The sequence below is a fragment of the Nicotiana tomentosiformis genome, chromosome 10 (genome assembly GCF_000390325.3).
Source record: "Nicotiana tomentosiformis chromosome 10, ASM39032v3, whole genome shotgun sequence".
Lineage (NCBI taxonomy): Eukaryota > Viridiplantae > Streptophyta > Magnoliopsida > Solanales > Solanaceae > Nicotiana > Nicotiana tomentosiformis.
Window position 1 is genome coordinate 24,626,977 of NC_090821.1, and position 26,680 is coordinate 24,653,656.

The following is a 26,680-nucleotide window of genomic DNA, read 5'->3' on the forward strand; positions in this document are numbered from 1 at the left end:
AGACAAGTATTTCATAAATAGTTAATTATAATAATTAGTAGTATGTTTGGTAATTATAATTTTACTACATTTAATTGAAAATAATTAAGTTCAATTAAATTAATTTTAAAAGGGTTAGAAGACCAAAAGGCTACAATTGCAAATCTCCAATTAAACACCAGATGGCCATCTTTTAAACTAATTTTAGCCCAATACCAAGCCCAATCTGAAAAAACACCCAATCCAAAGACCCTATAATCCAAGTTGGCAATCCTGGCCACTTCATTTAAACTAATCAGAGCATGCCACGTCACTCTCAAATCACACTCACAAAACAAGCACAGACGATCTGAGCCATTGATCCATACCATCAACGGTCCACGATTATCCCTGTTTTCTCTTTTAATTTTTACATGTTATCAGACATTATCTCTATCGTTGGATCACAGAAATCCAACGGTTCCCGTATTTTACCTATTTTATTTCTTTTGTTACACCTCACAGTATTATGACGATGTTACACCCCTTAGTAGTGTACGCTTGAATTGCCGTAAGATAATTGACACCAGTTCAAGGACAAGATTATTTTGAGGTTATAAGTATTATGTGTTACATTTTGCATTTTTTTACGTTAAAGTTTCGTCGTAAGTTAATCGACGTAGATTCGGGAATGAGATTATTTTTGAGATTATAAGCATTTATGCTATTTATAACAGGCGATAAGTAAGTGCCGTGAAGGTTAGAGGGTAAACGAATCTAAGAAAATGAGTTTCATTGAAGGTTGTCAATTTGGGATGAAATACGGTCCGTGCTATAATATCTGGTATGTATGGACTAGTGCCATACAAGGTACCACATGACCATGATAGTAAGGTGTATAAAGTATGTTAAAAGTAAGTAGTATTTTAAGTAATTTGAGATAATTCTTAATTATGTGGGTGATTGGTTAATTATTGGATTAGTGGGGGATTAATAAGTTAATTAAAGAAATGGGTGGATAATTATTGGATAGGCATGATAAGCCCCCAACGTGGTAGCAAACTATGCCCATATAATGACTCTTAAAGCACAAAACAAGGTGGCACAATTGGAGGAACATATGGCTAAGTCATCACCTAAGTAGGGCCCACATCCACTAAGGTAAAAGACTTCTCAAAATCACAAAGAGTAATGTTTATATCTAATCTACATAGCAACATGATTTGCTTGAGAGATGCTTATATCATATGGAATGGCAACGTGATTTTGCTTCAACCAAATTTCATACAAGATTATGTAATAGCAGTGTGAGATATAATTCTAAGAGAACACGGTACAATCTTTCTCAAGAATATCATATGGATTTTTCCCTACTTCGATCTCTCCATTACGTGTTTTATCGCGATTGATGCGTGTTAGAGGGATTGTCAAGAGAATCGGCTCAGGTATGTTAAGGCTATCCCTTCTTTCTTTTTGGCATGATTCATACGATACAAACAAAACGAGTAAACGCACAGCTTTCATAAATGACTCGATTCATAGAAGTACTAGGGGTGCCTATGTTCTTGATTCCCCATGTGAATTATTATTATATCTTCTGTTCATGGGTCTCAGAAAAATACATAGTTGATAAAGTTTATCCGAAAGGCATATTGATTTTATGACATTCTGAGAAATCTTATTAACGTATTTCTTATGCATTTTATTTATTTATACATGTACATTGACCCATGACCAGATGGCATTATATACGTGTATATTATATGTATATTGTATATGGGAAAAGGTTACGACGTTATATACGCACCACCACCTGATCAGCTGGTATATGTTGATGATTTTGCCCACAGTGACCGAGATGATATGATGGGGTGCCCTCAAAGGCTTGATGATGTTATGTACGCATATACCTATGCATGATATGATATTTATATGCATATGCATGACATTATAAATATTAAACGATTCACAGAGCTATTCAGATTTACATGTTGAGTCTTTTACTCCATGTTTCTCTCATGTCTTTTATTTACTGATTTTCATTCCTTACATACTCGGTACATTATTTGTACAGACGTCCCTTTTGCCTGGGGATGCTGCGTTTCATGCCCGCAGGTCCCGATAAATAGGTTGAGAGTCCTCCAAGTAGGCTATCAGCTTAGTGCAAGGTGTTGGTGCGCTCCATTTGCTCCGGAGTTGCTTATTTGGTCAGTATGATTTGGACATGTATTGATTGGTATGGCGGGGCCCTATCCCGAACTTTATGGTATTTATCTACTCTTAGAGGCTTGTAGACAGATGTCATGTATATGATTACTTGTATGGCCTTGTTGGACTATGTTTTTAGTATATAAAGGATCGTGTCGGCCTTATAGGCTCGTATGTCATATGTATAAGTCGGTACATCATGTTGGGTCATCCTATGTTGAGTATTTCCTCATGTTTTATTCTAGTTATCTCACGACAGCCTTTCCATCTCATTTACCTATAATAGTATGATACAAAAAGATACGTTACGTTTGTACTCGGTTGAGTAAGGTACCGGGTGCCCATCGCGGCCCATCGGTTTGGGTCGTGACATCTTTAAACACATAAAGCCTCAATTTATCAGGGTTGTTTAGCAAATGATCAAACGGCCTAAATTCCATCTTTCAATCGTAACCCTCAGAGACCAACCCCAATGTCACGACCCAATTACGTAATTAATGGTTGGCTAGAATCACTTGTTTTAGTCATAGTTTGCACTCTAATTACTGCATTTTATTTGTGTTTGAGCTTAAATGTTAGTGTATTACACTTATTATGTGTTCTATGCCTTGCAGGAAGTGATTTTGAGTTAAAAGGATATTCAAGAGATAAATTGCACAAGTTGGAGCTTTGAAGTTTGAGTAAAAGCCCAAGGTATTAAACCGGGATTGCGTTCGGGGGTCGAGGACCAAGTCTGGATGTCAAAACATGAAGAAAAAGAGTAACTATGTAAAACTTCCACTGCCGCACCGCATGGGGCGGCACGGCAGTGTAATTTTGCTGCTGTCCGTTAGAACATGCTCTCTGAACTTTCCCACTAGCGCCTCGCATGGAGTGGCGCAACGCGCGGCGCGCCTATGCAATTTTCTCAGTGTATTTGTACTGTTTCGGCTTGGAAAAGGTAATTTTGCCTAGGCCCACTCCTACAGGGTATAAATACACCAAAAAGACATTTTTAGGGGACTTTTAACCTTGGAAGTTTTGGGAGAGCATTGGAGGCTACAAGACTCAGAATTTCATCATCTTTCCATCAATTCAATACGGGAGTTTGGGTTGTAACGTTAGATTGATGCTTTCTTATTCTTTAATTATATTTGTGATGACTTTCTCCATGATTATGAAGTAGTTTTCTATAGGGTTTGACAGATTTGGTGTGTTGATAAATATTTGTGGATTTTAGCTCTAGTTCATGCTTGAATTAGTTTATGGAGTTTTGAATTGTTGCAACTTTACTCATTAGTTTATTTAGTCAAAAGAGGAATATCTTTATGATTATCTTTGCATTATTTTGTTTGATTTAATTCATTGATTTTCTTAAGTAATCGGAAGAGCTTGTTGAATTGTTGATTAAATCAAGTTAAGAGAATAATCGAGAGACGTTTTCCTAAGGAATAATCCATCAACGCATGCTTGCATACTTCACAGTGTTTATATTAGTTCACTTCGTAGAGTTAAGATTTAATCGAGAGAGGATTCTTGACTACACGTTTGAACTAATCATCAAGTGAATTCGTTAGAATCATTAGAACATTAGCGTGAATTAAACTAGAGTTAAATCCCAAATAGCTATCTTGCACCTATCCTGTCAAACCTTTATTCCTGACATTGATAAGAAACCATATCTGCGAATCTCTATTTCCTTGCTGTCAATTGTCAATTGCTTTATTTAAGTAGTTAAATTTAGTTTATAATCATTGAACTCAAGTGTCGATCCTCTTGAATAGCAATTAAACCAGAACTTAGTCGAACATTGTTTAAATCCAATCCCTGTGGAAATGATATTATACTATACTATCTTTAATTAACGAACATCAATTTCGTGTTGTGTTTTGCGCTCGTCAAATTTTGGCGTCGTTGATGGGTATTGGCAATCAATAGTGTTCGAATTAGTTTTTGGTGCTAATTCAGGAATTTTTTATTTTATTTTATTTTATTCTTCACGGGTTTCCTCTTTTGTGTGCAGGCAACAGATTGACTTCTTTGGTGTATGACTCGATCATCTTCAAAGGATTGATTCCATACAATCCAGAGGTGAAAAGGAGTTTGCGACAGTTGAGGAAAGAGAAAGAACTCACCGGAAAAATTTTGGGGCAACCTTCAACCCATAACACATGGCTAAAAATGGTGAGGATGAAGTAGATTTAGCTGTGAGAGAGGAAGCACATCAAGCACAAGAAGCTGCACGGATAGCAGTTGAGGCAGCTCGTAGAGCTGCTGATGAGGCCGTTGACTATGGTGGGGGTCGAAGATTAAATTTAAATCAACCCTTGGTTGAAGAACAGTTCGAGAATGATGTATCCAGACCTGGTAGAGCATTGAGTGATTATGCCAGACCAATCTACAATTAGGGACTGTCCAGTGTTAGAACCCCACCAGTAGCAGCAAATAATTTTGAGTTGAAGTAAGGCTTGCTTCAAACTATCAAGAACAAATGTGTCTTCAGAGGAAAGGTGAATGAAGATCCTAACACTCACTTGATGGATTTTGAGGAAATCATGAACACCTTCAAATACAACAGAGTGTCGAAGGATGCAGTCTACTTAAGGTCATTCCCCTTCTCACTGAAGGATGATGCGAAGCAAAGGCTTCGTAGATTACCAACGGGGTCGATCAGGATGTGGGAAGATATGACTAGAAAGTTTCTTGACAAATACTTCTCAGTTGCAAAAATAGTGAAATTCAGAAGGGAAATTAACAACTTCTACCAGACGGACACTAAAATAGTTATCGAGGCTTGGGAAAAAATTGTGGATGTAACTCCAAGACTTTTGGGATAGACTGACACCTCCCTCACGACGAACTTTGAGCATTGCTGTCGGAGGTCCTTTAATGAAGAAGACTCCCGAGGAGATTGTGGCAATTCTTGATGAGCTATCTGAAGATGCTAACCAGTGGCCTGCTGAGAGTAATGACAGAAGAAGATCAGTTGGGGTTCATCAATAAGATTCTAACACCGATGTGCAAGCCTAGCTAGACGCCATGGCCAAAGAGATAAAAAGGTTGACCTTAGCCAAAGTCTAGAGCCAACCATCACCAGTTTATCATTTTTATGGAATGGGTCATCCAACACATGAGTGTCAGGCCTTAGCAGCAGATGAAGTGATAAATGTTGTGGGAAGCTTTGATAGAGGTAACTATTAGAGTGGTAATAATTTCAATCCTATGGGACAGAGGCACCCAGGATTTTCTTGGAATTCACCAAGTGGTAGCCTAAACTCATGGCAGCAGAATAACTCCAGACCCTAGGGACAGGGAGCTCAAGGCTTTCAAAACCAGTCGAGGCAGCAATATCAGCCTCTACCGTCCAATCAGTCTAGCATGGAAGATCTGATGAAGGCCTTTATTATTAAGACAGATGAGATACTTGGCACTTACGGTGCAGCTATCAAAGAAATGTGCACATCTTTTCGAAACCTAGAAACACAGGTTGGGCAACAAGCTACTCTATTGTCTAAGAGGGTTCCAGGAATGCTCCCTGCTGATACTGAAAGAAATTCAAAAGATACAATAAATGCAGTGTCTTTGAGGAGTGGGGACGAGCTGGAGGATCCTATAGAAAAGCAAAAGGATGAGCCGATTGAGAGACAGGCGGAGATTGTGGACCAGTAGAAAAATAACAACATTGAAGAAGGAGGAGTGATGGTAGATGAGGATTTGAAGAAGAAGGGGAAGATTATAGCTCATAAAAAGAAGAAAAATGATAATTCAACAAATAATGAGACTGAAGGGAGCAAATACATGCCAGCTCTACCTTTCCCCCAGAAGCAAAGAAGAGAGAAGTTGGACAAACAATTGGAGCGCTTTCTAGAAGTGTTCAAGCAGGTGCATGTGAATATACCTTTCACAGAGGTGCTCTCTCAGATGCCAACTTATGCTAAATTCATGAAGGAGATATTTTCCAAGAATAGAAAAGTGGAAGTGACATCGGTTGTCAAGCTGACAGAGCATTGTAGTGCCATCTTACAAAATAAGATCCCTAAAAAATGTGGAGATCTAGGGAGTTTTACTATACCTTGCTCTTTAGGAAGTACAAAATTTCAAAAATATTTGTGTGACTCAGGTGCTTCTATTAATCTTACCGTTGTTTATTTTAAGGAAATTAGAGGGAGAGATGGTAGAAATCAAGGCGATACCTGTATCCTTGTAGCTGGCAGATCAAATCATAATCATACCTGAAGGAATAGTGGAAGATGTGTTGGTTCGGGTAGACAAATTTATGTTCCCTGTGGACTTCATTGTCGTGAACATGGAGGAAAATAGGGAGGTCCCTCTAATTTTAGGAAGACCATTCTTGGATACGGGCAGAGCAATTCTAGATATCCAGGAAAGGCAGCTCATGCTCATAGTGGGGGATGAAAAGTTGATTTTCAAAATGGAAGGAGAAAGGAGGGCCCTGAAGGAGCAACTTGGAGAGAGTCAAGTAGATAAGTGTGGGGTGTACCCAAAGAAAGTGGAAAAGAAGCTCTCTGCATGGATGTGTGCATTGGGTCGGGCGTGCAAAGGAGATCTCGACTTCGATTCAGACCCGGACTAGATGAATCAGGGAAGTTTCCTTTACCTCTTGCTTTTTATTCGTGTGTCATGAGGACATGCCAAAATTTAAGTGTGGGTGGGGAATTTATATATTTATATGTGTGTTTTTAGTCAGTTTTTTTTATTCTTTTGAGAAAATATTTTTTTGACTTTTCCTGATGATGGATTTCCTCGACTATCTTCTTGAGGGATCAAAGTCGAAGAAAAAATATTTTGTTTATTTAGGTAGTGTAATATTTCCCCCTTGATTTTTCTTTGTGCCACAGTTCTTTTCCAAGGATTTTTGTTGAACCGGGTGTAGTTAGTTTTTCTTTTAGTAGAAGTAGTGAAGTCTTGTGCTATGTATGAAATGGAGATGACTTTCCTTGACTTTGTTGTGCCATGAGAGCGGTGAGTGCCTTATTTGTGACGCCTAGGCTCATTTCTTGACTCGTCCATAAGAGCCTTAAATTGTTTGATTTTAACTTTGCTTAACTACTTTGACTAGAGAGTCAGGATAGATCCAATCTTGAGTGAGTTATGTGACAATGTGTGTGTGAAGTTTTGTGATAGTCTGTGCATGTCGGTTGATGTCTAGAACTTTCCCCGTGTATTTGCAAAGCAAATAGTAGTCTTTTTCCATCTAGGAAGTGATATAGGTATTTCTTTGTTGAGCCACACATATGCTTCCACCCACCTAATGAATATGTATATTAGTTTGCCCCGTTGAGCCTGTATTCCTATTTCTTTGGCAACCACACTACAAGCTTGACCCCTTTGATTGAATTGTCTGTCTATTTGAACCTTTTACCTCTCGTGAGCACTTGAATTTATATGAGCTTGTAAAACCTAAATGAGGTATGGTCGAGTTTTGAGTGGAACTATAGAAAAAGGAGAAAGGTGCACTAGTTGAAAAATTGTGAGAGCCGCTTGTAGAGAATTGAAAAAAGAGATTTTGATTGAAAATAAAAAAAAATCAAAACTTAGAAAAGAAAAAAATGGATCCCATGCTAGTTATAGTTATCATCTTATTTGTGCTTAAAGAAATTGGGAGCTTGGTGTTAATATATTGAGAAGGTTGGGGTTTGGTTCAATATAAGTGTGGGGTTTAAATTGTTAATGTATATGTATTAAAGTTCTTAGGGAGGTGTAGTCACTATATCCAAATCTATCCTATTCGTCCCGCAACCTACATTATAACCAAATTAAGTCCTACTTGATCTTTGACTGAATGAGCTCGAATAAGTAGAGTAATACACTATGGGCAAGCCTATGGTACGTCTTCTGTGGCATATGAATCTTAATTATGAGAGTGAGTGAATTTTTTCTATCTTGAGTTCCTATTTGTTCTTGAAATTATCATGTGTGGAACTGCTCTCTATTGTTTGTGTGAGGGCACATGATTTGTGAAGGTAAGATAAATTCTTTGACCTCTGTGTTAGAGTAAGGGAGCATGTTGTGAAAGATGCGTGATGCTATTGAGTCAAGTCTTGAGGCGAGGATGTTATGATATGGTGCTTAGTCTGTTTTAAATATTCTTGGCATGATGCATTAGGGAAGTTGTCTGATAAGAAGGTCATCTTTATGTGAAGTGCAGTTTGATTGCTCGAGGAAGAGTAATGGTTTAAGTGTGGGGTGTTGATGGTAGGCTAGAATCACGTGTTTTATTCATAGTTTGCACTCTAATTATTGAATTTTACTTGTGTTTGAGCTTAAATGTTAGTGTATTGAACTTATTATGTGTTTTATGCCTTGCATGATATGATTTGGAGTTAAAAAGATATTTGGGAACTAATATGAACAATTTGGAGTTTTAAAGTCTGAGTAATCCATACCTTCCTATCAAGGGTCATGTCCTCGGTCTGAAGTTGTGCCATGTCTTGCCTAATCACCTCTCCCCACCTCTTCTTTGGCCTACCTCTACCTCTCCGTAGGCCCTCCAATGTCAACCTCTCATACCTCCTCATCGGGGCGTCTGTACTCCTCCTCCTCACATGACCAAACCACCTAAGTCACGTTTCCCGCATCTTGTCCTCAATAGGGGCCACACCCACCTTGTCGCGAATAACCTCATTTCTGATCCTATCTAACCTGGTGTGCCCGCACATCCATCTCAACATCCTCATCTCTGCTATCTTCAACTTCTGGACATAAGCGAGCTTGACTGGCCAACACTCAGCCCCATACAATATCATTGGTCTGAACACCACTGTGTAAAACTTACCCTTATGTTTCGGTGGCACCTTCTTGTCACACAAAACACCGAAAGTGAGTCTCCATTTCATCCATCCCGCCCCAATACGATATGTGACATCTTCATCAATCTCCCTATCCCCTTGAATAATAGACCCAAGGTAATTAAAACTCCCTCTCCTAGGGATGACCTGCGAGTCTAACCTCACCTCCCCTTCCCCTCCTTGAGTCTCGCCACTCAACTTACACACCAAGTATTATGTCTTGGTCTTGCTCAACTTGAAACCTTTAGATTCCAGGGTCTGCCTCCATACCTTTAATTTCGCGCTCACACTATCTCGTGTCTCGTCAATCAATACAATATCATCTGCAAATAGCATACACCACGGTACCTCTCCTTGGATACGGCGCGTCAGTACGTCCATCACCAGAGCAAACAAAAAAGGGCTGAGTGAAGACCCCTGATGCAACCCCATCATAATCGGAAAATGATCCGAGTCCCCACCCATCGTCCTCACTTGGGTCTTTACTCCATCATACATGTCCTTAATCAACCTAACATAGGCAACAGGTACACCTCTAGCCTCCAAATATCTCCACAAAACCTCCCTCAAAACTTTATCGTACACCTTTTCTAAGTCAATGAACACCATATGCAAGTCCTTCTTTATCTCCCTATACTGCTCCATCAATCTCCTAGCAAGGTGGATGGCTTCTGTAGTCGAACGCCCCGGCATAAACCCAAACTGGTTCTCGGAAATAGACACACTCCTCCTCACTTTAGCTCTACCACTCTCTCCCAAACTTTCATAGTATGGCTAAACAACTTGATACCCCGATAGTTATTGCAATTTTGGATATCACCCTTGTTCTTGTATACAGGAACCACCGTGCTCCACCTCCACTCTTCAGGCATCTTCTTCATTCCAAAAAAGACATTAAATAACCTACTGAGCCACTCCAAGCCAGCCTTGCCCGCACTCTTCCAAAACTCCACCGGGATTTCATCCGACCCAGTTGCTTTGCCGCTGCTCATCTTACGCATAGCCCCCTCAACTTCATCAACTCTAATCCGCATAGCCCAGTCGCTTTCCTTTATTGTACCTTGGCTAACCTGAACAACCTCTTATCTCTACCTCGGTCCTAGAGATTCTCATTCAAATGACTAAAAGCTGCAGTCTTAGCCGCTGTAACTGCTAGCTTTTCCTCTTTCTTAGCCAACTTAGAATGCTCCCTATTCGCCCTCTTCTCCTCATCGTCTACACTTTCCACTAGCTTCAGATACACTGCTTTCTTGGTTTTCATTTTTCCTTGCACCTCTCCATTCCACCACCAGTCTCCTTTGTGACTACCAGAGTAACCCGTTGAGACCCCTAATACCTCTCTCGCGGCTTCCCTAATGCACTGTGTAGTCGTGGTCCACATAGCGCTTGCATCCCCACTACTCCTCCAAGCCCCCAGAGTCACCAGGAGCCTATGAAGGGCCGAGAGGTTCTCACTCGGGATGACCTTGCAATCTGTGCAAAGACCTCTATCGGACTTCCTGTAGAGTAAATAATCAATCTGATCAGTCTCAGCCACCGAACTCGGGAAGGTGACCAAGTGATCCCTCTTCTTCGGGAAACTCGAGTTTGCTATCACCAAATAAAATGCTCTAGCAAAGTCCAACAGAGACGTTCGTCCTCCGTTTCTATCTCCAAAACCAAAGCCACTGTGCACATCATCATACCCACCCAAACGTCGCTCCAATGTGTTCGTTGAAATCTCCTCCCATGAAAAGCTTCTCGGTATGCGGGATGCCACGCACCATCTCATCCAAATCCTCGCACAAACGCCTCTTGACTTCCTCATCCAAGCCTGCTTAGGGTGCGTACGCACTGATTATGTTCAAAGTAAAACCTCCAACCACTAGCTTAATAATCATCAACCTGTCATTCACCCTCCTAACCTCCACTACTAGTTCACGGAGGTTTTTATCAACCAAGATACCTACCCCGTTTCTGCCCCCACCCTCCCAGAATACCAAATTTTGAAACTGCCCACATTCCGCGCATTATCTCATACCCACCTAGTCTCATGTACACAAGCTATATTAATCTTCCTTTTCTCGAGAATCTTCGCTAACTCAACAGATTTTCCAGTCAAAGTTCCTATGTTCCAAGACCCCACTCTCATCCTAGTAGCTCCCTTAGCCCTCTTACCCCCTTACTCCCCTGCACCCCCTCCCCCGCGCTGACACCTCTGACGATAAGACCTTACCCTACCATTGTTCACCAAAGACACTATAATCTAGGAGTCACTACGCAAGCACTATCCCGAAAACAAGCGCCAAAATTAAAATGAATTATCAAAATATAAACTACCACTAAAGGTCGCAAAACAGATGAAGAAATAAAATAAAGGAACTAACGGGAACTATAATCTACAACTAAAGGTCAGACAAACAGGTGATGAAATAAAACAAAGGAACTAAAGGAACTATAATCTACAACTAAAGGATAGAAAAATAGGTGAAGAAATACAATTCAAGAGCTAAAGGAGGCTATAATCTACAACTAAAGGTTACAAAGAAAATGTGCAACAGAGATTCAAAATAAAAAGATTCAAAATAAAGATATAAACAGGTAGATAACAATATAAACAAGTAGACAAAGCTATCACTAATGTAATTAATTTGACAATGCTAGGGAAAATACTAACTAAAGATTCAACAACAAAATAGGCAGGCAAGGAGATACAATTACGCTAAAATATCAAACTATTAAAATATCAAGACAAGAGAGGAACAATAGAACCTGAATTGCAGCCCTTGAAGTTAATGGAAATCCGGCCGGCGGTGGAAAAACACCCTATAGCTGAGAACTTCTCTCCTTCACCAAATAGAGGAAACTGTTGCTACAATTCAAGATTTGGGCTTGTTTAACTTTGATTGGATGTACACCGACCTTCAGTAAACCCTTATCGATGCAATCGGGGGAAAAGATATTAAAGAAGTGTGCAAAACTGGGTTATTGGGGAATTATCGGAGAAAGTAAAAGTTCAATGAAGACGATGTAACTATATAGATCTGCGATTTAATAAATCAAACAAAAAAAATGTTTGGCCAAAGCGTTGTAAGTGAATTGTTTTTGTGTAATGGTGCATATCTTGAAAATGATTTTCATGTTGTTTCCGACTCCAATGAACGAAAAGATATTATTCTTTGAATACATCAGGTTATTTATAGATAATCTCATACTGTCTATTTTATATTCTAGTAGGTGTCTTGACCTTGCCTCGTCACTACTCTACTGAGGTTAGGCTCGATAGTTACTGGGTACCGTTGGGGTGTACTCATACTACGATTTTGCACATCTTTTTGTGCAGATCCAGGTACGCCTACTCGTGCCGGTCATTTGAGGTTGTTGTAGTTGCTGCTTGGGAGACTTCAAGGTATACCTGCTCCACGTCCGCAAGCCTCGGAGTCACCTTCCCCATTTTATTTCATGTTGTATTTCTTTCAGACAGTGATGTATTAGATATTCTAGAATTATTCTACAGAGCTTTTGAGGTGTGTATTGTGAGATTTATCTTTCGGAACGTTTTTGAATCTATTATTCAGTGGCTTTCAGTAACTTGTTAATTATAACTATTCAGTTATTATTATTTGTTAAGCTTACCTACTCGTAGAATTTAGGTATCATCACGACATCCTACGGAGGCAAATTGGGGTCGTGACAGATAATAAGAAGGAAGCACATAATGAGAACTACAAATAGTCAAATACTGACAAACCTGATAAGACAAGGAATAATAAAAGCAACTAGAACTGTTCAAATAATAACTCTTTTCAATATAAAATGCACAAAAAGAATCACAACCGAGGTAACGCCTCGTATCCATATTTCACAATTTCAAGCACAATCTTTCCTTATATCGTCGCGTGAGCCTTACATTTATATAGTTTTGAAAACATTTTTCTCGAAATAGCTACACGCACTTTAGCCCACCTTATGTCGCCGCGTGGCTTCAAGTAATTCCCTTACTAGCAACACGCACATAAATCCCACCTTATGCTGCCGCATGCACATTAACCCCTATCCTTATACCGCCGCATTCGCACCAATATCACAACACAATAACAACTCGCACAAGTACCCATATGCCACAACTTGCCATGAATCAACAATATCAATATTTCCACAATAATTAGCCCATGGATCAACCACAATGTGCACAAGAATCTCAAAAATAACAAAATGAATGTGAATTGCTCAACAAGAACAATATTTCAACAATTAACAACTTCACCTCAATGTAATAACGGCTTTTAAAACTTCAACACAAATAACTCAACAAAAGGATATTCCACGAAATAACCACTTCAAGTAAAAGTAATCCAACAATTAAAGATGTAACAAGGCAATAAGGAAGGCAAATAACTTCAACTAAGGCATTTAAGGGCAAAGTATCAAGTAAGGGTTAGAACAAGTGATAATAAAGTCAAATAATCATGTAACAATAGATTAACAATGAGAACTATAACATGATATGACAATTCAATTAAAGGCATGGAAAGAGTCTAAATAACCTAAACCAGTCAAATACCACATATTCACATAACACAAATAGCACAATAATTCACAAATCCTTAAGGAGTAGTTACCCCATACAAAGTTAGGCAAGATACTTACCTTAACTAGGCCAACTCAACCCTTGAAAATAGCTTTTCCCCTAAAATTCATCTTCACACGGCTCCAATCTAACCAAAAGTGACTTAATATCATCAACCAATGCAAGGGAAAACAATTACAATAGATAAAGCTTTGATCTTTACAATATTCCCAAAAAGTCAATAGAAGTCAACCCCACGCCCGCCCAGTCAAAACCCAGGTCCAAGGGTTGATTCTGACTACCCATAACCCCACGAGTCCATATATGTGATTAGTTTTCAAATCCGAGTCCAAATCTACCCTCAAACTCAATTCTTCATTTTTCAAAAAATGACAAAATTTTCCAATTTTTCCTACTTGATTTACATATATTTGATGTTAAATCTATGATATATTAATGAAATATAGTTGAAAATTTATTAGAATCACTTATCAAATGTTTGTATATGAAAATCCCCTCTCCAAATCGCCTCCTACCGAGTCTAGGGTTCTAAGATGAGAGAAATGAGATTAAATCCCTACTTTTCTAACCTTATGTTCAGTTGCAGTTGCCGCAATTGCGACATGGGTTTGCAATTGCGAACCCTCAAAATTGCAAAGAAAAACTCGAAATTGCGGCACTAACAGTCTTAGGGAAAATCTCATAAATGCGAAAATGGGTTCGCAAATGCGAACCATGTTCCCTTCCCAAAAGTGACGCAATTATCGCAAATGCGAAACTAGCCCAGTCCAAGCCAACTTCGCAATTGCGACCCAGGAATCGAAATTGCAATACCTGTGATCCCCCTGCTAAGGTCGCAATTGCGACCCTGGTGTTCGCAAATGTGACACCAGAGGCATCAGCACACCAGATTTCTGTTCTCACTCCAAAACACTTTGAAACACGTCTGAAACTCAACCGAGCCCTCAGGGCTCCAAACCAAGCATCCACACAAGTCTAGTAACATCTTACAAACTCCCTCACGCAATCAAAACACAAAAATAACATCGGGAACTATGAATCGAACACCCAGACGCATGAATTTCAAAGTAAAGTTCAAGAACTTCTAGAGTTGCAACTAAGCGTCTCAATCCTATCAAATCAACTCCAAACGATACCAAATTTAACAGACGAGTTATAAATAGCTTAACGAACCTATTTCATGTCCCAAAATCCAATTTTGAGCCCGATAGCGAAAATTCAACCTACGGTGAAACTTCTAAATCTTAAATTGCCTATTTTCGGCAAAATAACATAAATCAACAACCGGACTTCCGAATTCTATTTCGGGCATACACCCGAGTCCAAAATCACGATATGAAGCTATCAGATCCATCAAAACACTGTTCCGGGGTCGTTTTCATTATAGTCAAAGTTTGATCAACATTTCTAACTTAAGCTTCTAAGAGAAGAGTCAAAGGGTCTAAATCAACCCAAAATCTTCTCGAAATGAAATCCAACCACCCGTAAGTCATAAAACCCAAATTACATGTGTGTGAAGCATCAAAAGGGGAAACGGGTCACAAATACACAAAATGATTGGTCGGGCCATTACATTCTCCCCCTCTTAAAACAAACGTTCGTCCTCGAACGTGCATAACGACATACCTGAAGTGATGAAAAAGTGAGGATAACAACCGCGCATGTCGTGCTCAGTCACCCAGGTCGCCTACGATCAGCATAACTCTTCTAGACTGTGTCATACGAAGCCGATCCTGGATCAACTTGACCTTCTCCAAGGCATCTCAAACCAAATCCGTGCCCAACAAAGTAGCGTCTCCCGACTCAAACCAACCAACTGGAGAACGACACCATCTCCAATATAGGTCCACATAAGGAGCCATCTGAATACTCGATTAGTAGTTGTTGTAAGCAAACTCTGTAAGTGGCAAGAACTGATCCAAATAACCCCTTAAATCCATAACACATGCACGAAGCATTTCCTCCAATATCTGAATGGTGCGCTCGGACTGCCCGTCCGTCTGGGGGTGAACTTATGTACTAAACTCAACCCGTGTGCATAACTCACACTGCACAGCTATCCAGAAACATGATGTGAACTGCGTACCTCGATCGGAGATAATGGATAATGACACACTGTGGAGACGAACAATCTCGCGGATATAGATCTGAGCCAGCTGCTCTGCCGAATAGGAAGTCACCACCAGAATGAAATGAGCCGAGTTGGTCAATCTATCCACAATCACCCATGCAACGTCAAATTTCTTCAAAGTCCAGTAGAGCCCAATAACAAAGTTCATGGTAACACGCTCCAATTTCCACTAGGGAATCTCAAGTCTCTAAAGCAAACCACCCGGCCTCAGATGCTCATATTTTACCTGCTGACAATTTAGGCATCAAGCCACATACTCCACTATATCTTTCTTCAATATCCTCCACCAATAGAGCTACCTCAAATCCTGATACATCTTAGCGACACCCGAATGAATGGAGTAACGCAAACTGTGGGCCTCCTGAATGATCGACTCACATAATCTACATTAGGCACACATAACCGGCCATGCATCTACAATACACCGTCCTCTCCAATAGAAACATCATTGGCATTGCCGTGCTGTACCGTGTCCTTAAGGACAAACAAATGGGAGTCTTGATACTGACGCTCTCTGATGCAATCATATAAAGAAGACCGATAAACCACACAAGCAAGAACCCGACTGGGCTCCGATGCGTCTTTTCTGCTGCCAGTAGATATGCTAAACTACCCAAACTCTTCGACTTCCTACTCAAGGCATCAGCCACCATGTTGGCCTTCTTGAGATGATATAGAATAGTGATATCATAGTATTTAAGCAACTCTTACCATCTCAGCTGCCGCAAATTAAGATCTTTCTATTTGAACAGATGCTGGAGACTCCGGTGGTCGGTATAAACCTCACAAGGGACACTGTAGAAATAGTGCCGCCAAATTTTCAATACATGAACAATAGCTACCAATTCTATGTCGTGGATGGGATAATTCTTCTCAAGAACCTTCAACTATCGATACGAGTAGGCAATCACCCTACCCTCTTGCATCAACACCATGCCAAGTCCAACACGTGACGCATTACAATACATGATGTAAGAACACAAACCTGTAGGCAACATCAACACTAGGGCTGTAGTCAAAGTCGTCTTGAGCTTTTGAAATCTCACCTCACACTCCTCGGACCATCTGAAAGTAGTACCCTTCTGGGTAAATCTAGTCATAGGTGCATTAGTAGATGAGAAATCCTCTATGAAACGGCTATAATATTTGGCCAAACAAAGAAAACTCCAAGTTTCAGTAGCTGAAGATGGTCTGGGCCAACTCTAAATTGCTTCAATCATCTTCACATCTACCTTGATCCCTTCACTGGACACCACATGACCCAAAACTGCCACTGAATCAAGCCAGAATTCACACTTTGAGAATTTTTCATACAATTTCTTCTCCCTCAAGGTCTGGAGCACGATCCTCAGATGTTGCTCATGATCTTCCCAACTGCGGGAGTACACCAAGATGTCATCAATAAACACAATGATGAATGAATCGAGATATGGCTGGAATACACTATTCATCAGGTGCACAAATATTGTTGGGGCGTTGGCAGCCCAAATAACATCACAAGGAACTCGTAGTGACCATACCAAGTCCTGAAAGCAGTCTTTAGGATATCCGGATTCCGAATCTTCAGTTGATGATACCCTGACCTCAAATAAATCTTTGAGAACACTTTGGTTCCCCAAATCTGGTTGAATAAATCATCAATGCACGGCAATAGGTACATGTTCTTCATTGTAACCTTGTTCAACTGCTGATAATCAATACACATGCACATAGAACCATCCCTCTTCTTCACAAACAAAACTGGAGCACCCTAAGGTGACACACTAGGACGAATGAAACCCTTATCAAGTAACTCTTACAACTACTCCTTCCACGTCTTCAACTCTGTTGGGGCCATCCGATATGGTGGAATAGAAATAGGTTTAATGCCTGGCAACAAGTCAATACCAAAATCGATATACCTATCGAGCGGCATTGCCCGGAAGATCTACTAGAAATACATCTAGGAAGTCTCTCACTATCGGAACTGACTCAACTGTAGGAGTATCAACACTGATATCTCTCACAAAGACTAGATATGTATCACTCCCCTTCTCAACCATTTGTTGAGCCTTTAAATAGGACAAAACCTTGCTAGGAACATTATCCAATGTACCCCTCCACTCTAACCGTGGCAAAAATGGCATAGCCAGTGTCAGTCTTGGCGTGACAATCCAAAATAGCATGATAGGGTGACAACCGGTCCATGCACAAGATAGCATCATATTCTACCATACTGAGAAATAATAGATTAACTCTCGTCTCATAACCGCCAATAACAACTAAACATGACCAATATACACGGTCCATAATAATAGAATCTCCCACATGCGTGGACATATATACAGGAGAACTCAAAGAATTATAAGATATATCCAAATACGGAGCAAAGTAAGATGAACCATATAAATAAGTGGATCCCGTATCAAATAAGACTGACGCATCTCTATGACAAATCGAAACCTTCCTTGTGATAACGGCGTCTGATGCAACTGCCTCCATCCTATACGGAAAAGCATAGAATCTGGCATGGCCTTCCCCTCTAGGACGACCTCTACCCGCGTGACCCCCACCCCTAGCTGGCTGCGCGGGTGGACCGGCAACTGGAGCAGCAACTATGGCCTATGAAGTTTGTGGACCAAGTGGAATTCATGGAGTCTGAGTAGTCTATGGAGGAGCACCCCTCTTGAGTCTAGGGCAGTCCCTCACCATATGTTGGGTATCTCCACACTCAAAGCAAGCTCTCGGTGGACGTGGCTACTAAAACTGGCTCTAGCTTGGTCAGCTAGGCTGACCACTGAAGGCATCCCGTGCAGGAGATGCACTAGAAAGTGGCTAAGCAAAGTGTGCAACCTGAGACCTCACAGTAGCTAGAGTACCACTAGAAGCTGGAAGTGTGAATGAACTTGACGACTCACATAGCCTCTACCATGATGGGTTGTAGTTGCATCATGGCCACCACTAAATCCTCCAGTACCTTGAGGCCTTTTGGCCTCCCAGCCTTTCCTCTAACGACACCGCATACCCTCCAACCTTCGCGCGACCTCTACAACCTACTGATATGGGGTATTTATCTCTAACTCTTGAGCCATGCAGAATCAAATACAATAGTTGAGCCCCTCGATGAATCTACAGACTCGTTTCTTGACTGTAGAAACCAAGGTAGGTGCATGTCTAGACAATTCACTAATTTGATGGCATATGCTCTAACACTATCATAGTACCCTGGTGTAGCTGCTCAAAATCCGCGCGCCATGCATCCTGAAGGATCTGGGGAACAAAATCTCTCAAGAACATCTCTGAAAACTGAGTCTATATAAGGGGAGCTGCATCGGCTGGGCTACGCTCCTCGTAAGCTCTCTACCACTGATACGTTACTCCTGACAGCTGGAATGTAGTAAAAGCAACTTCGCTCATCTCCAAAATACCCATGGTGCGGAGATTATTGTGGCACTTCTGTAGAATAATCTACGCATCCCTTGAAGCTAGGCCGCTGAAAGAAGGAGGATGATACTTCTTGAACTACTCAAGTCTATGCTGCTCCTCCTCATATGCCACTTCCCTAACCTCGGGCTGAACCAAAACAACAGACTGCGCTAGCATAGCCTTTGGGGCCTGATCAATATGGACTCGCTGCTATAGAGTACGGGCCGCGGGAGTCTAAGCTCCTCCCCCGGCATGAGATGTGGCTGGTGCAAGTGGAATCAACCCTACTTGAGCTAGAGAACCGAACATGCTCAAAAACTGTGCTAGGGTCCCCTGAAGTGTAGGGGTGACAACAGGCGCCTCGGGTTCCTATCCCCCAATTTGAGCTACCGGTGGCTCCTCAGTCACAGCTCAGGCAGGTACTCTTACTGCACCATATGCCCTTTCTCGGCCTCTGCTCCGGCCCCGTCCTCTCGCGGCTCTAGCAGGGATACGAGTGTGTTATCGTCGGATCCAATAGTGCGTGTCCTTACCATCTGTGAGAGAATAGAAAGAGAAAGATTCAGATTTCGAAGTCAACAAATTCGCACGATAAAGAATCAACGAACTGGAGTTTTTCCTAACAGTTTCGTAGCCTCTCGAAGATAAATACAGACGTCTTTGTACTGATCCGTAAGACTCTACTAAACCTGCTTATGACTCGTAACACTTATGAACCTAGAGCTTTGATACCAACTTCTCCTGACCCCAAATTCCCACCTCAGGATGTCGTGATGGCACCTAGTATCTAAGACTAAGTAAGCCTAACATACATTGAGCATTTAAAAGAATTAACAACTAAGATGATAAATTTAAACTGATAACTTTCATAGTGAAACCAAAATGGTACATCAATCACAATATTCCCAAAACCGGTGGAACTAAGTCATAAGCTCTACTGAAAAGGATCTCTAATACAATACTATTTGATAAGAAAGTAAATAGTAGTAGCGGCAACTCTGAGGCTTGCGAGGGTCAGTCAGGTATACCTTGAAGTCTCCGGGATATCTGGTCAATCACTAGCGCCCGACGCGAGCAGAAGTACCTGGATCTGCAAACAATTATGTAGATATGTAGCATGAGTACACCACAACGGTACCTAGTAAGTATCAAGCCTAACCTTGGTAGAGTAGTGACGAGGTCAGGTCAAGACACCTACTAGACATTGAAAGCATGTGCAAAATATTAATATAATCTGACAACGGGGAAGGAAATGCAACAAATTACAATAAGCTATTTATCAAACAAGACTAACAATGGAAATGAAGGCAACAAATAACAACAAAATAGTAAACATATGATAAGAGCAACAATGATCAAATACAGTCCAAATACTAGTGAAATGAATTTAAGGAAATCAATACAATAATCGTTCAAATCAACGAGCCTTTTCTAAGATTGTCGTGATGGCACCTACTCTCTAAGACTAGGTAAGCCTAACATTTAATGATAACATAACAAGAATAACCAACTGAGATACTAAAATAAAACAAAATAACTCTTATAAACTTCCAACATAGGACCTGAACAACATATTCCCAAAACCAGTGCAGCTAAGTCATAAGCTCTACAAATAATATAGAATGTCTACTAAAACACTGTCTAAATTAGAAAACAACGAAATGAAAATATAATGGAAGGTGACTCCGAGGCATTCACACGCCGAGCAGGTATACATTGAAGTTTCCGAAAGGCAGCTAACAAGTCAATCACTAACGTCCAGCACGAGCAGACGTACATGGATCTGTACAAAAGATGTGGAGAAGCGTAGTATGAGTACACCACAATGGTACATAGTAAGTTTCAAGCTAACCTCGGTAGTGTAGTGATGAGGCCTGTTCAAGATACCTACTAGGACATGATAAACATAACAAAATATAATAACGAAAAGTAATGGAAAACAGATAAATGAATGATATAGAAACAATTTAATAACGTAAACTAATGATAGAATTGTAATCATAAGATAACAAGAAGGAAGCAAATAATGAGAACCACAAATAGTCAAATACGGATAAAATTGATAAGACAAGGAAGAATAAAAGCAACAAGAACTATTCAACTAATAACTCTTTTCAATATGAAACGTACAACAAGAATCACAACCGAGGTACCACCTCGTATTCACATTTCATAATTTTAATCAGAATCTTTCCTTATACCGCCGCGTGAGCCTTACATTTAAATAGTTTTGAAAACTTTTTTTCCGAAATAGCTACACGCACTTTAGCTCACCCTATGTCGCAATCTGGCTTCAAGTAATTCCCTTACTAGCAACACGCACATAAATCCCACTTTATGCCATATCATGCACATTAACCCCTATCCTTATACCGTCGCATATGCATCAATATGACAACACAATAACAACTTGCACCACAAGTGCCCATATGCCACAACTTGCCAAGAATCAATAATATCAATATTTCCACAACAATTAGCACATAGCTCAACCACAATATGCACAAGAACATCAACAATAACAAAATGAATGTGAATTGCTCAATTAAAAAATATTTCAACAATTAACAACTTCACCTCAACGTGATAACGTCTTTTATATCTTTAACACCAATAACTCAACAAGAGGATATTCCCCGAAATAACAACTTCAAGTAAAAGTAATCCAACAATTAAAGATGTAACAAGGCAATAAGGAAGTCAAATAACTTGAACTAAGGCATTTAAGGGCAAAGTATCAAGTAAGAGGTAGAACAAGTGTTAAAAAAGTCAAATAAGCATGTAAGGGTAGACTAACACATGTAAGAGTAGATTAAAAATGAGAACTATAACATGATATGACAATTCAATTAAAGGCATGGAAAGAGTCTAAATAACCTAAATCGGTCAAATACCACATATAACCCGTGTACCCACTCGTCACCTTACGTACACGGCTTTCACATAACACAAATAGCATAATAAATCACAAATCCTTAAGGGGTAGTGACCCTACACAAAGTTAGGCAAGGTACTTACCTTAACTAGGTCAACTCAACTCTCGAAAAACGCTTTTCCCCTAAAATTCATCTTCACACGGCCCCAATCTAACCAAAAGTGACTTAATATAACCAATTAAGGGAAAATAATTACAATAGATAAAGTATTTATCTTTACAATATTCCCAAAAGGTCAACAAAAGTCAACCCCGGGCTCGTCCGGTAAACATCCGGGTTCAAGGATAGATTCCGACTAGCCATAACCCCACGAGTCCATATATGTGATTAGTTTTCAAATTCAAGTCCAAATCTACTCTCAAAACTCAATTCTTCATTTTTAAAAACTTGACAAAATTTCCCGATTTTTCCTCTTTGATTCAAATAAATTTGATATTAAATAAAAGATATATTAATGAAATATAAATGGATATTGTTTAGAATCTCTTACCCAATATTTGTAGATGAAAATCCCCTCTCCAAATCACCTCCTATCGAGTCTAGGGTTCTAAAATGAGAGAAATCCCCACTTTTCTAATCTTATGTCCAGTTGTAGTTGTCGCAATTGCGAAACAAATCTCGCGATTGCAGCACTAACAGTCTTAGGGAAAATCTCGCAAATGCTAAAACGGGTATGCAAAAGGGACACAGTTATCACAAATGCGAAACTAGCCCAACACAAGCCAACTTCGCAATTGTGACCCATGCATCACAATTGCAATACCTTTGATCCCCCTGCTAAGGTCACAATTGCGACCCTTGTGTTCCCAAATGCGACACCAGAGGAATCAGCACACCAGATTTGTATTCTCAGTCCAAAATATTCTGAAATATGTCTGAAACTCATCCGAGCCCTTGGGGCTCCAAACCAAGCATCCACACTAGTCTACAAATATCATACGAACTCGCTCGCGTGATCAAAACACAAAAATAACATCTAGAACTATGAATCGGATACCAAGACGCATGAATTTCAAAGTAAAATTCAAGAACATTTAGAATTGCAACTAAGCGTTTGAATCCTAACAAATTAACTCCAAATGATACCAAATTTTGCAGACAAGTTCTATATAGCATAACAGTCCTATTTTAAGTCACAAAATCAAAATCCAAGACCGATAGCCAAAAGGCAACCTACGGTCAAACTTCTAAACCTTAAATTTTAAATTTTCGGCAAAATAACACAAATCAACCTACGGACTACCGAATTCGATTTTGGGCATACGCCCAAGTCAAAAATCACTATACAAAGCTATCGGAGCCATCAAAACCCCATTTTCGGGTCATTTTCACAAAACTTAAATGTCACACCCCGACCATGGGGAGCGGGACCGGTGCTTGACTGAGTCATCCCAGTCAAGCAAGCCTACTTAGTGCCTACCATTCCACCTTACCCATGAATAATTTGAGGATAAATATAAAGATTAAGACTAATAAAGAGAATCGTATGTACAACACCAACCTTTATTTTTATAGGAGCTTCATTTACTGTTACCAAAATATTTTAAATTCATAGTTAAAAGAGGAAACATCCAACAATTTCAACAATGTTTTTTATTAGTCCCCCACTCAAAACACAACGCACAGTATGTCTAAGGAGCCTCTAAGTGAACAAGAGTACAATATGGAAGTGTCGGCGACAAGGCCTCGGCTACACCTCAAAACATAATGTGCAAAATCAAATGACATAAGGCCCTGAAGTAGAATAGGGCTCACCAAATCAACTGAGAAGAGGTACGCCTATTAAGAACCTGAGCCACCTGTTGCGGAGTCACATGCATCCATAAAAGATGCAGCGTCCCCGGCAAAAGGGACGTTAGTACATATGGAATAGTAATAGTATGTAAAGCTAAATACCCTCTCATGGAATATAATGCCAACATAAGAAGGGGAGAATCATGAAAAGAGCAAAAAAAATCAATAATATCCAAATGCCAAGTTAAAACATAACAATTTTTAAATAAGAATTAACATTTTTGGTTAGGAGATCATTAGCCACCGATCATCACACCATGCACGAGGCATGGAGTCTGATCACACCTAGATCGGCTAAGCCGAATCTCCATGAATGAATATGGATCGACATGTGATGCGAATCAAATATGATAACAAGAAGCAGAAACCACCATGGGTGCGACATGGCGTCTGATCACCACCTGATCAGCTAGGTCGTCTCCCCACATATGTCGTGTGAGTCGATATCCAATGCCAGCAACAAGCTCATCCCAATTAAAGGGAATAATCTCAATACAATATACCATGGGAATTCATCCCTCAATCAACTCCTACACCGGCACATGTAGTTTCTGGTATGGGCCTTTAGAACCCACCCTTCCTCGGCTCGCTAAAGATACTCCTAGAAATATTTTGTATATAAAGGAAATAGAAATATCAATGTATTCATATCATAGCTTTAAGTTTATCTGAAATAAGTTCCGTAAACACATTGAACTTCTTCCAAAAGGTGGAGTATATTGACTGGCAATCGAAGCATAAGTTAAATCATAAGCGACTAATACACTATTTATTCTTGAAATACCTTTTCAAAAAGGGGAGCATGATATCTATAGATTTAACTCATGACTATGTAAGAACTCGAATACATTGGAAATACATACAAAGGAGAGCATGGTGATTTATAATTGACGCATGGATTCAAAGCTTATGCATTTGTTACAAGAACCATATTTGAACATTTTCTCACGAAGGGGAAGTATCATAGGATAGGGGTAATTCAAACGTGACTCGAGTACATAAGAATTTATGCAAATCAATCTTCAGAAGCAATTTGGAATAGTTGGAATGGGAGTTTGAACAAACCACATTTAGAACTTACGAGGAACTCATGGATTCCGATTCTAGAAAAAACGTTTAGCCAACATACCTTGGTTCATCTCTTTAGTGATATTAAAACCTCCAACTACTCTTACAACTTCAATCTACATCAACATAATTCAATTAGACTAATGTTAGTAAAACTTTCTAGGTGTTCGGTTATTTAGGCATTTTATCAAATACCTAGAGTGCATAACATTCTACTACCTCTAGTAATGATGCTTATTCATCCAACAATCACTCCTTCCTACCAACAAGAGATACTACAACATCCTTTGTCTACTAGCTACCTTCTTTAGCACCATTACAATCATCAATGAACTTAGATCAACCCAATTTTACTAATTAACTCATTACAATATCTTTACAACACCCAATAATCTAGGTTAAGTACTTATGGTCTCCAATCACCATCTCATAAGTGATGCTACTTATTTATTGCTCATATATTGACTAACAATCCATGCATGTTGGCTTAATGGTGAAGGATTACCTCTTGCAGCCCAAATCTTGAAAGCCAACCTTTGGGGTGTTCTTGGGATTTTGAAGAAATCCTATGGAATCCAAGACAAAACCCTATTGTAACTAGTGATTGAGAAGTAAAATCATCATAAAAACACTCTTAAAAACTCACCTTAATTGTGTATTAGAAGCCTTGGTCGGATGGGTGATGGAGAGAAAAGCCCTAGCCTTGAAATCCTTTTATTTTTCTCTCTCCCCGCTTATGTACTTTTATATTGCAAAGGACCTCGCGGTGGATGCGCGGCGTGCGCGCAACGTGTGCTATCACTGTTTAGGCAAAATTTTCCAGTGCACATTGAGCGTGCGTTACAGCCTAAATGCACTGGTTTATTCCTTAACAACTCAATTTTCTGCGTGTTAGTGCCTAAACGAGCTGTTTTTGCCAATTTCAAACAACTTTTCAAACTTTATGTTTTTACTTACTTTTGATATTTTGACACTCACAACCACCTCAACTTGAACTATACATTCATTGCCATGTTCCGATCAACACTATCCCCTAGTGTTGGTCTGCATGAACTCCAAGATTGACTCTATAACCCTCTTAAACATACATAAATAGCCCGAGTCAACTATGCAAATTTATGGGGCTTTACATCCTCCCCCGCTTAAGATCATTCGTCCTCGAATGAGGGTCAAAGTCTGCCATATACACCCATAGTGACTAAACTCTTCATTCACACCCCAGACATTCCAATTTGACTAACTCCCCAAATTTCCAAAACTTTCGGAAGAGTCTGCCTTGGTTTTGGGCCTATCCACCTGTCAAAGAGCCCCAGAAACCAATCCTAACAACATATTCATATCCCAGCGACGTAACATAGCATGAGAACAATTCCAGCCACAACCTCATAAGCATCATATTACCCAAAGGAGCGTCGTAGCATAAACTGTACAAGCTTGAACATAACTCATAGAAAGTAAACTCCAAACAATCTTTTTAAAACACAAAAATATGGTTACACAACAAGTGATGGTATTTCTCCTTCATCTCTTCCTCGGCCTCCTAGTTGGCCCCTTCCACTTGTTTGTTTCGCCATAGCACTTTCACGGAGGCAATCTCTTTATTCCTTAACTATCGGACTTGTCTATCAAAAATGAAAACTAGGATCTCCTTGTAACTCAATTCTTCATTAAACTCAATAGTCTCTACCGGAACAATGAGTGGAGAAATCCCAAATCACTTGCTTCAACTGGGTCACACGAAACATGGGATGCATGAAGGACAACGATGAAGGAAATCAAACTCATAGGCTACTTGGACTATTTCTTTCAAGATTCTATAAGG

At 39.9% G+C, this 26,680-nt stretch overlaps 2 protein-coding genes across 2 annotated transcripts; both read right to left on the minus strand.

The window, feature by feature from the left end:
- Positions 1-9,167: 9,167 nt before the first annotated feature.
- LOC138899889 (secreted RxLR effector protein 78-like) lies at positions 9,168-9,599 on the minus strand. The gene has a single exon (XM_070186587.1). The coding sequence runs from the start codon at positions 9,597-9,599 to the stop codon at positions 9,168-9,170; it is 432 nt and encodes a 143-aa protein (XP_070042688.1).
- Positions 9,600-10,053: 454 nt separating this feature from the next.
- Positions 10,054-10,761, minus strand: LOC138899890 (uncharacterized). Its single transcript, XM_070186588.1, has one exon. It carries the CDS (start codon positions 10,759-10,761, stop codon positions 10,054-10,056), a length of 708 nt encoding a protein of 235 aa, XP_070042689.1.
- Between the last annotated feature and the right edge of the window lie 15,919 nt (positions 10,762-26,680).

What these genes read in the sequence shown, in the direction of transcription:
- LOC138899889 (XM_070186587.1), bottom strand. Translation starts at nt 9,599, where the DNA reads ATGGAGCAGTATAGGGAGATAAAGAAGGACTTGCATATGGTGTTCATT.
- LOC138899890 (XM_070186588.1), bottom strand. Translation starts at nt 10,761, where the DNA reads ATGAGGAAGTCAAGAGGCGTTTGTGCGAGGATTTGGATGAGATGGTGC.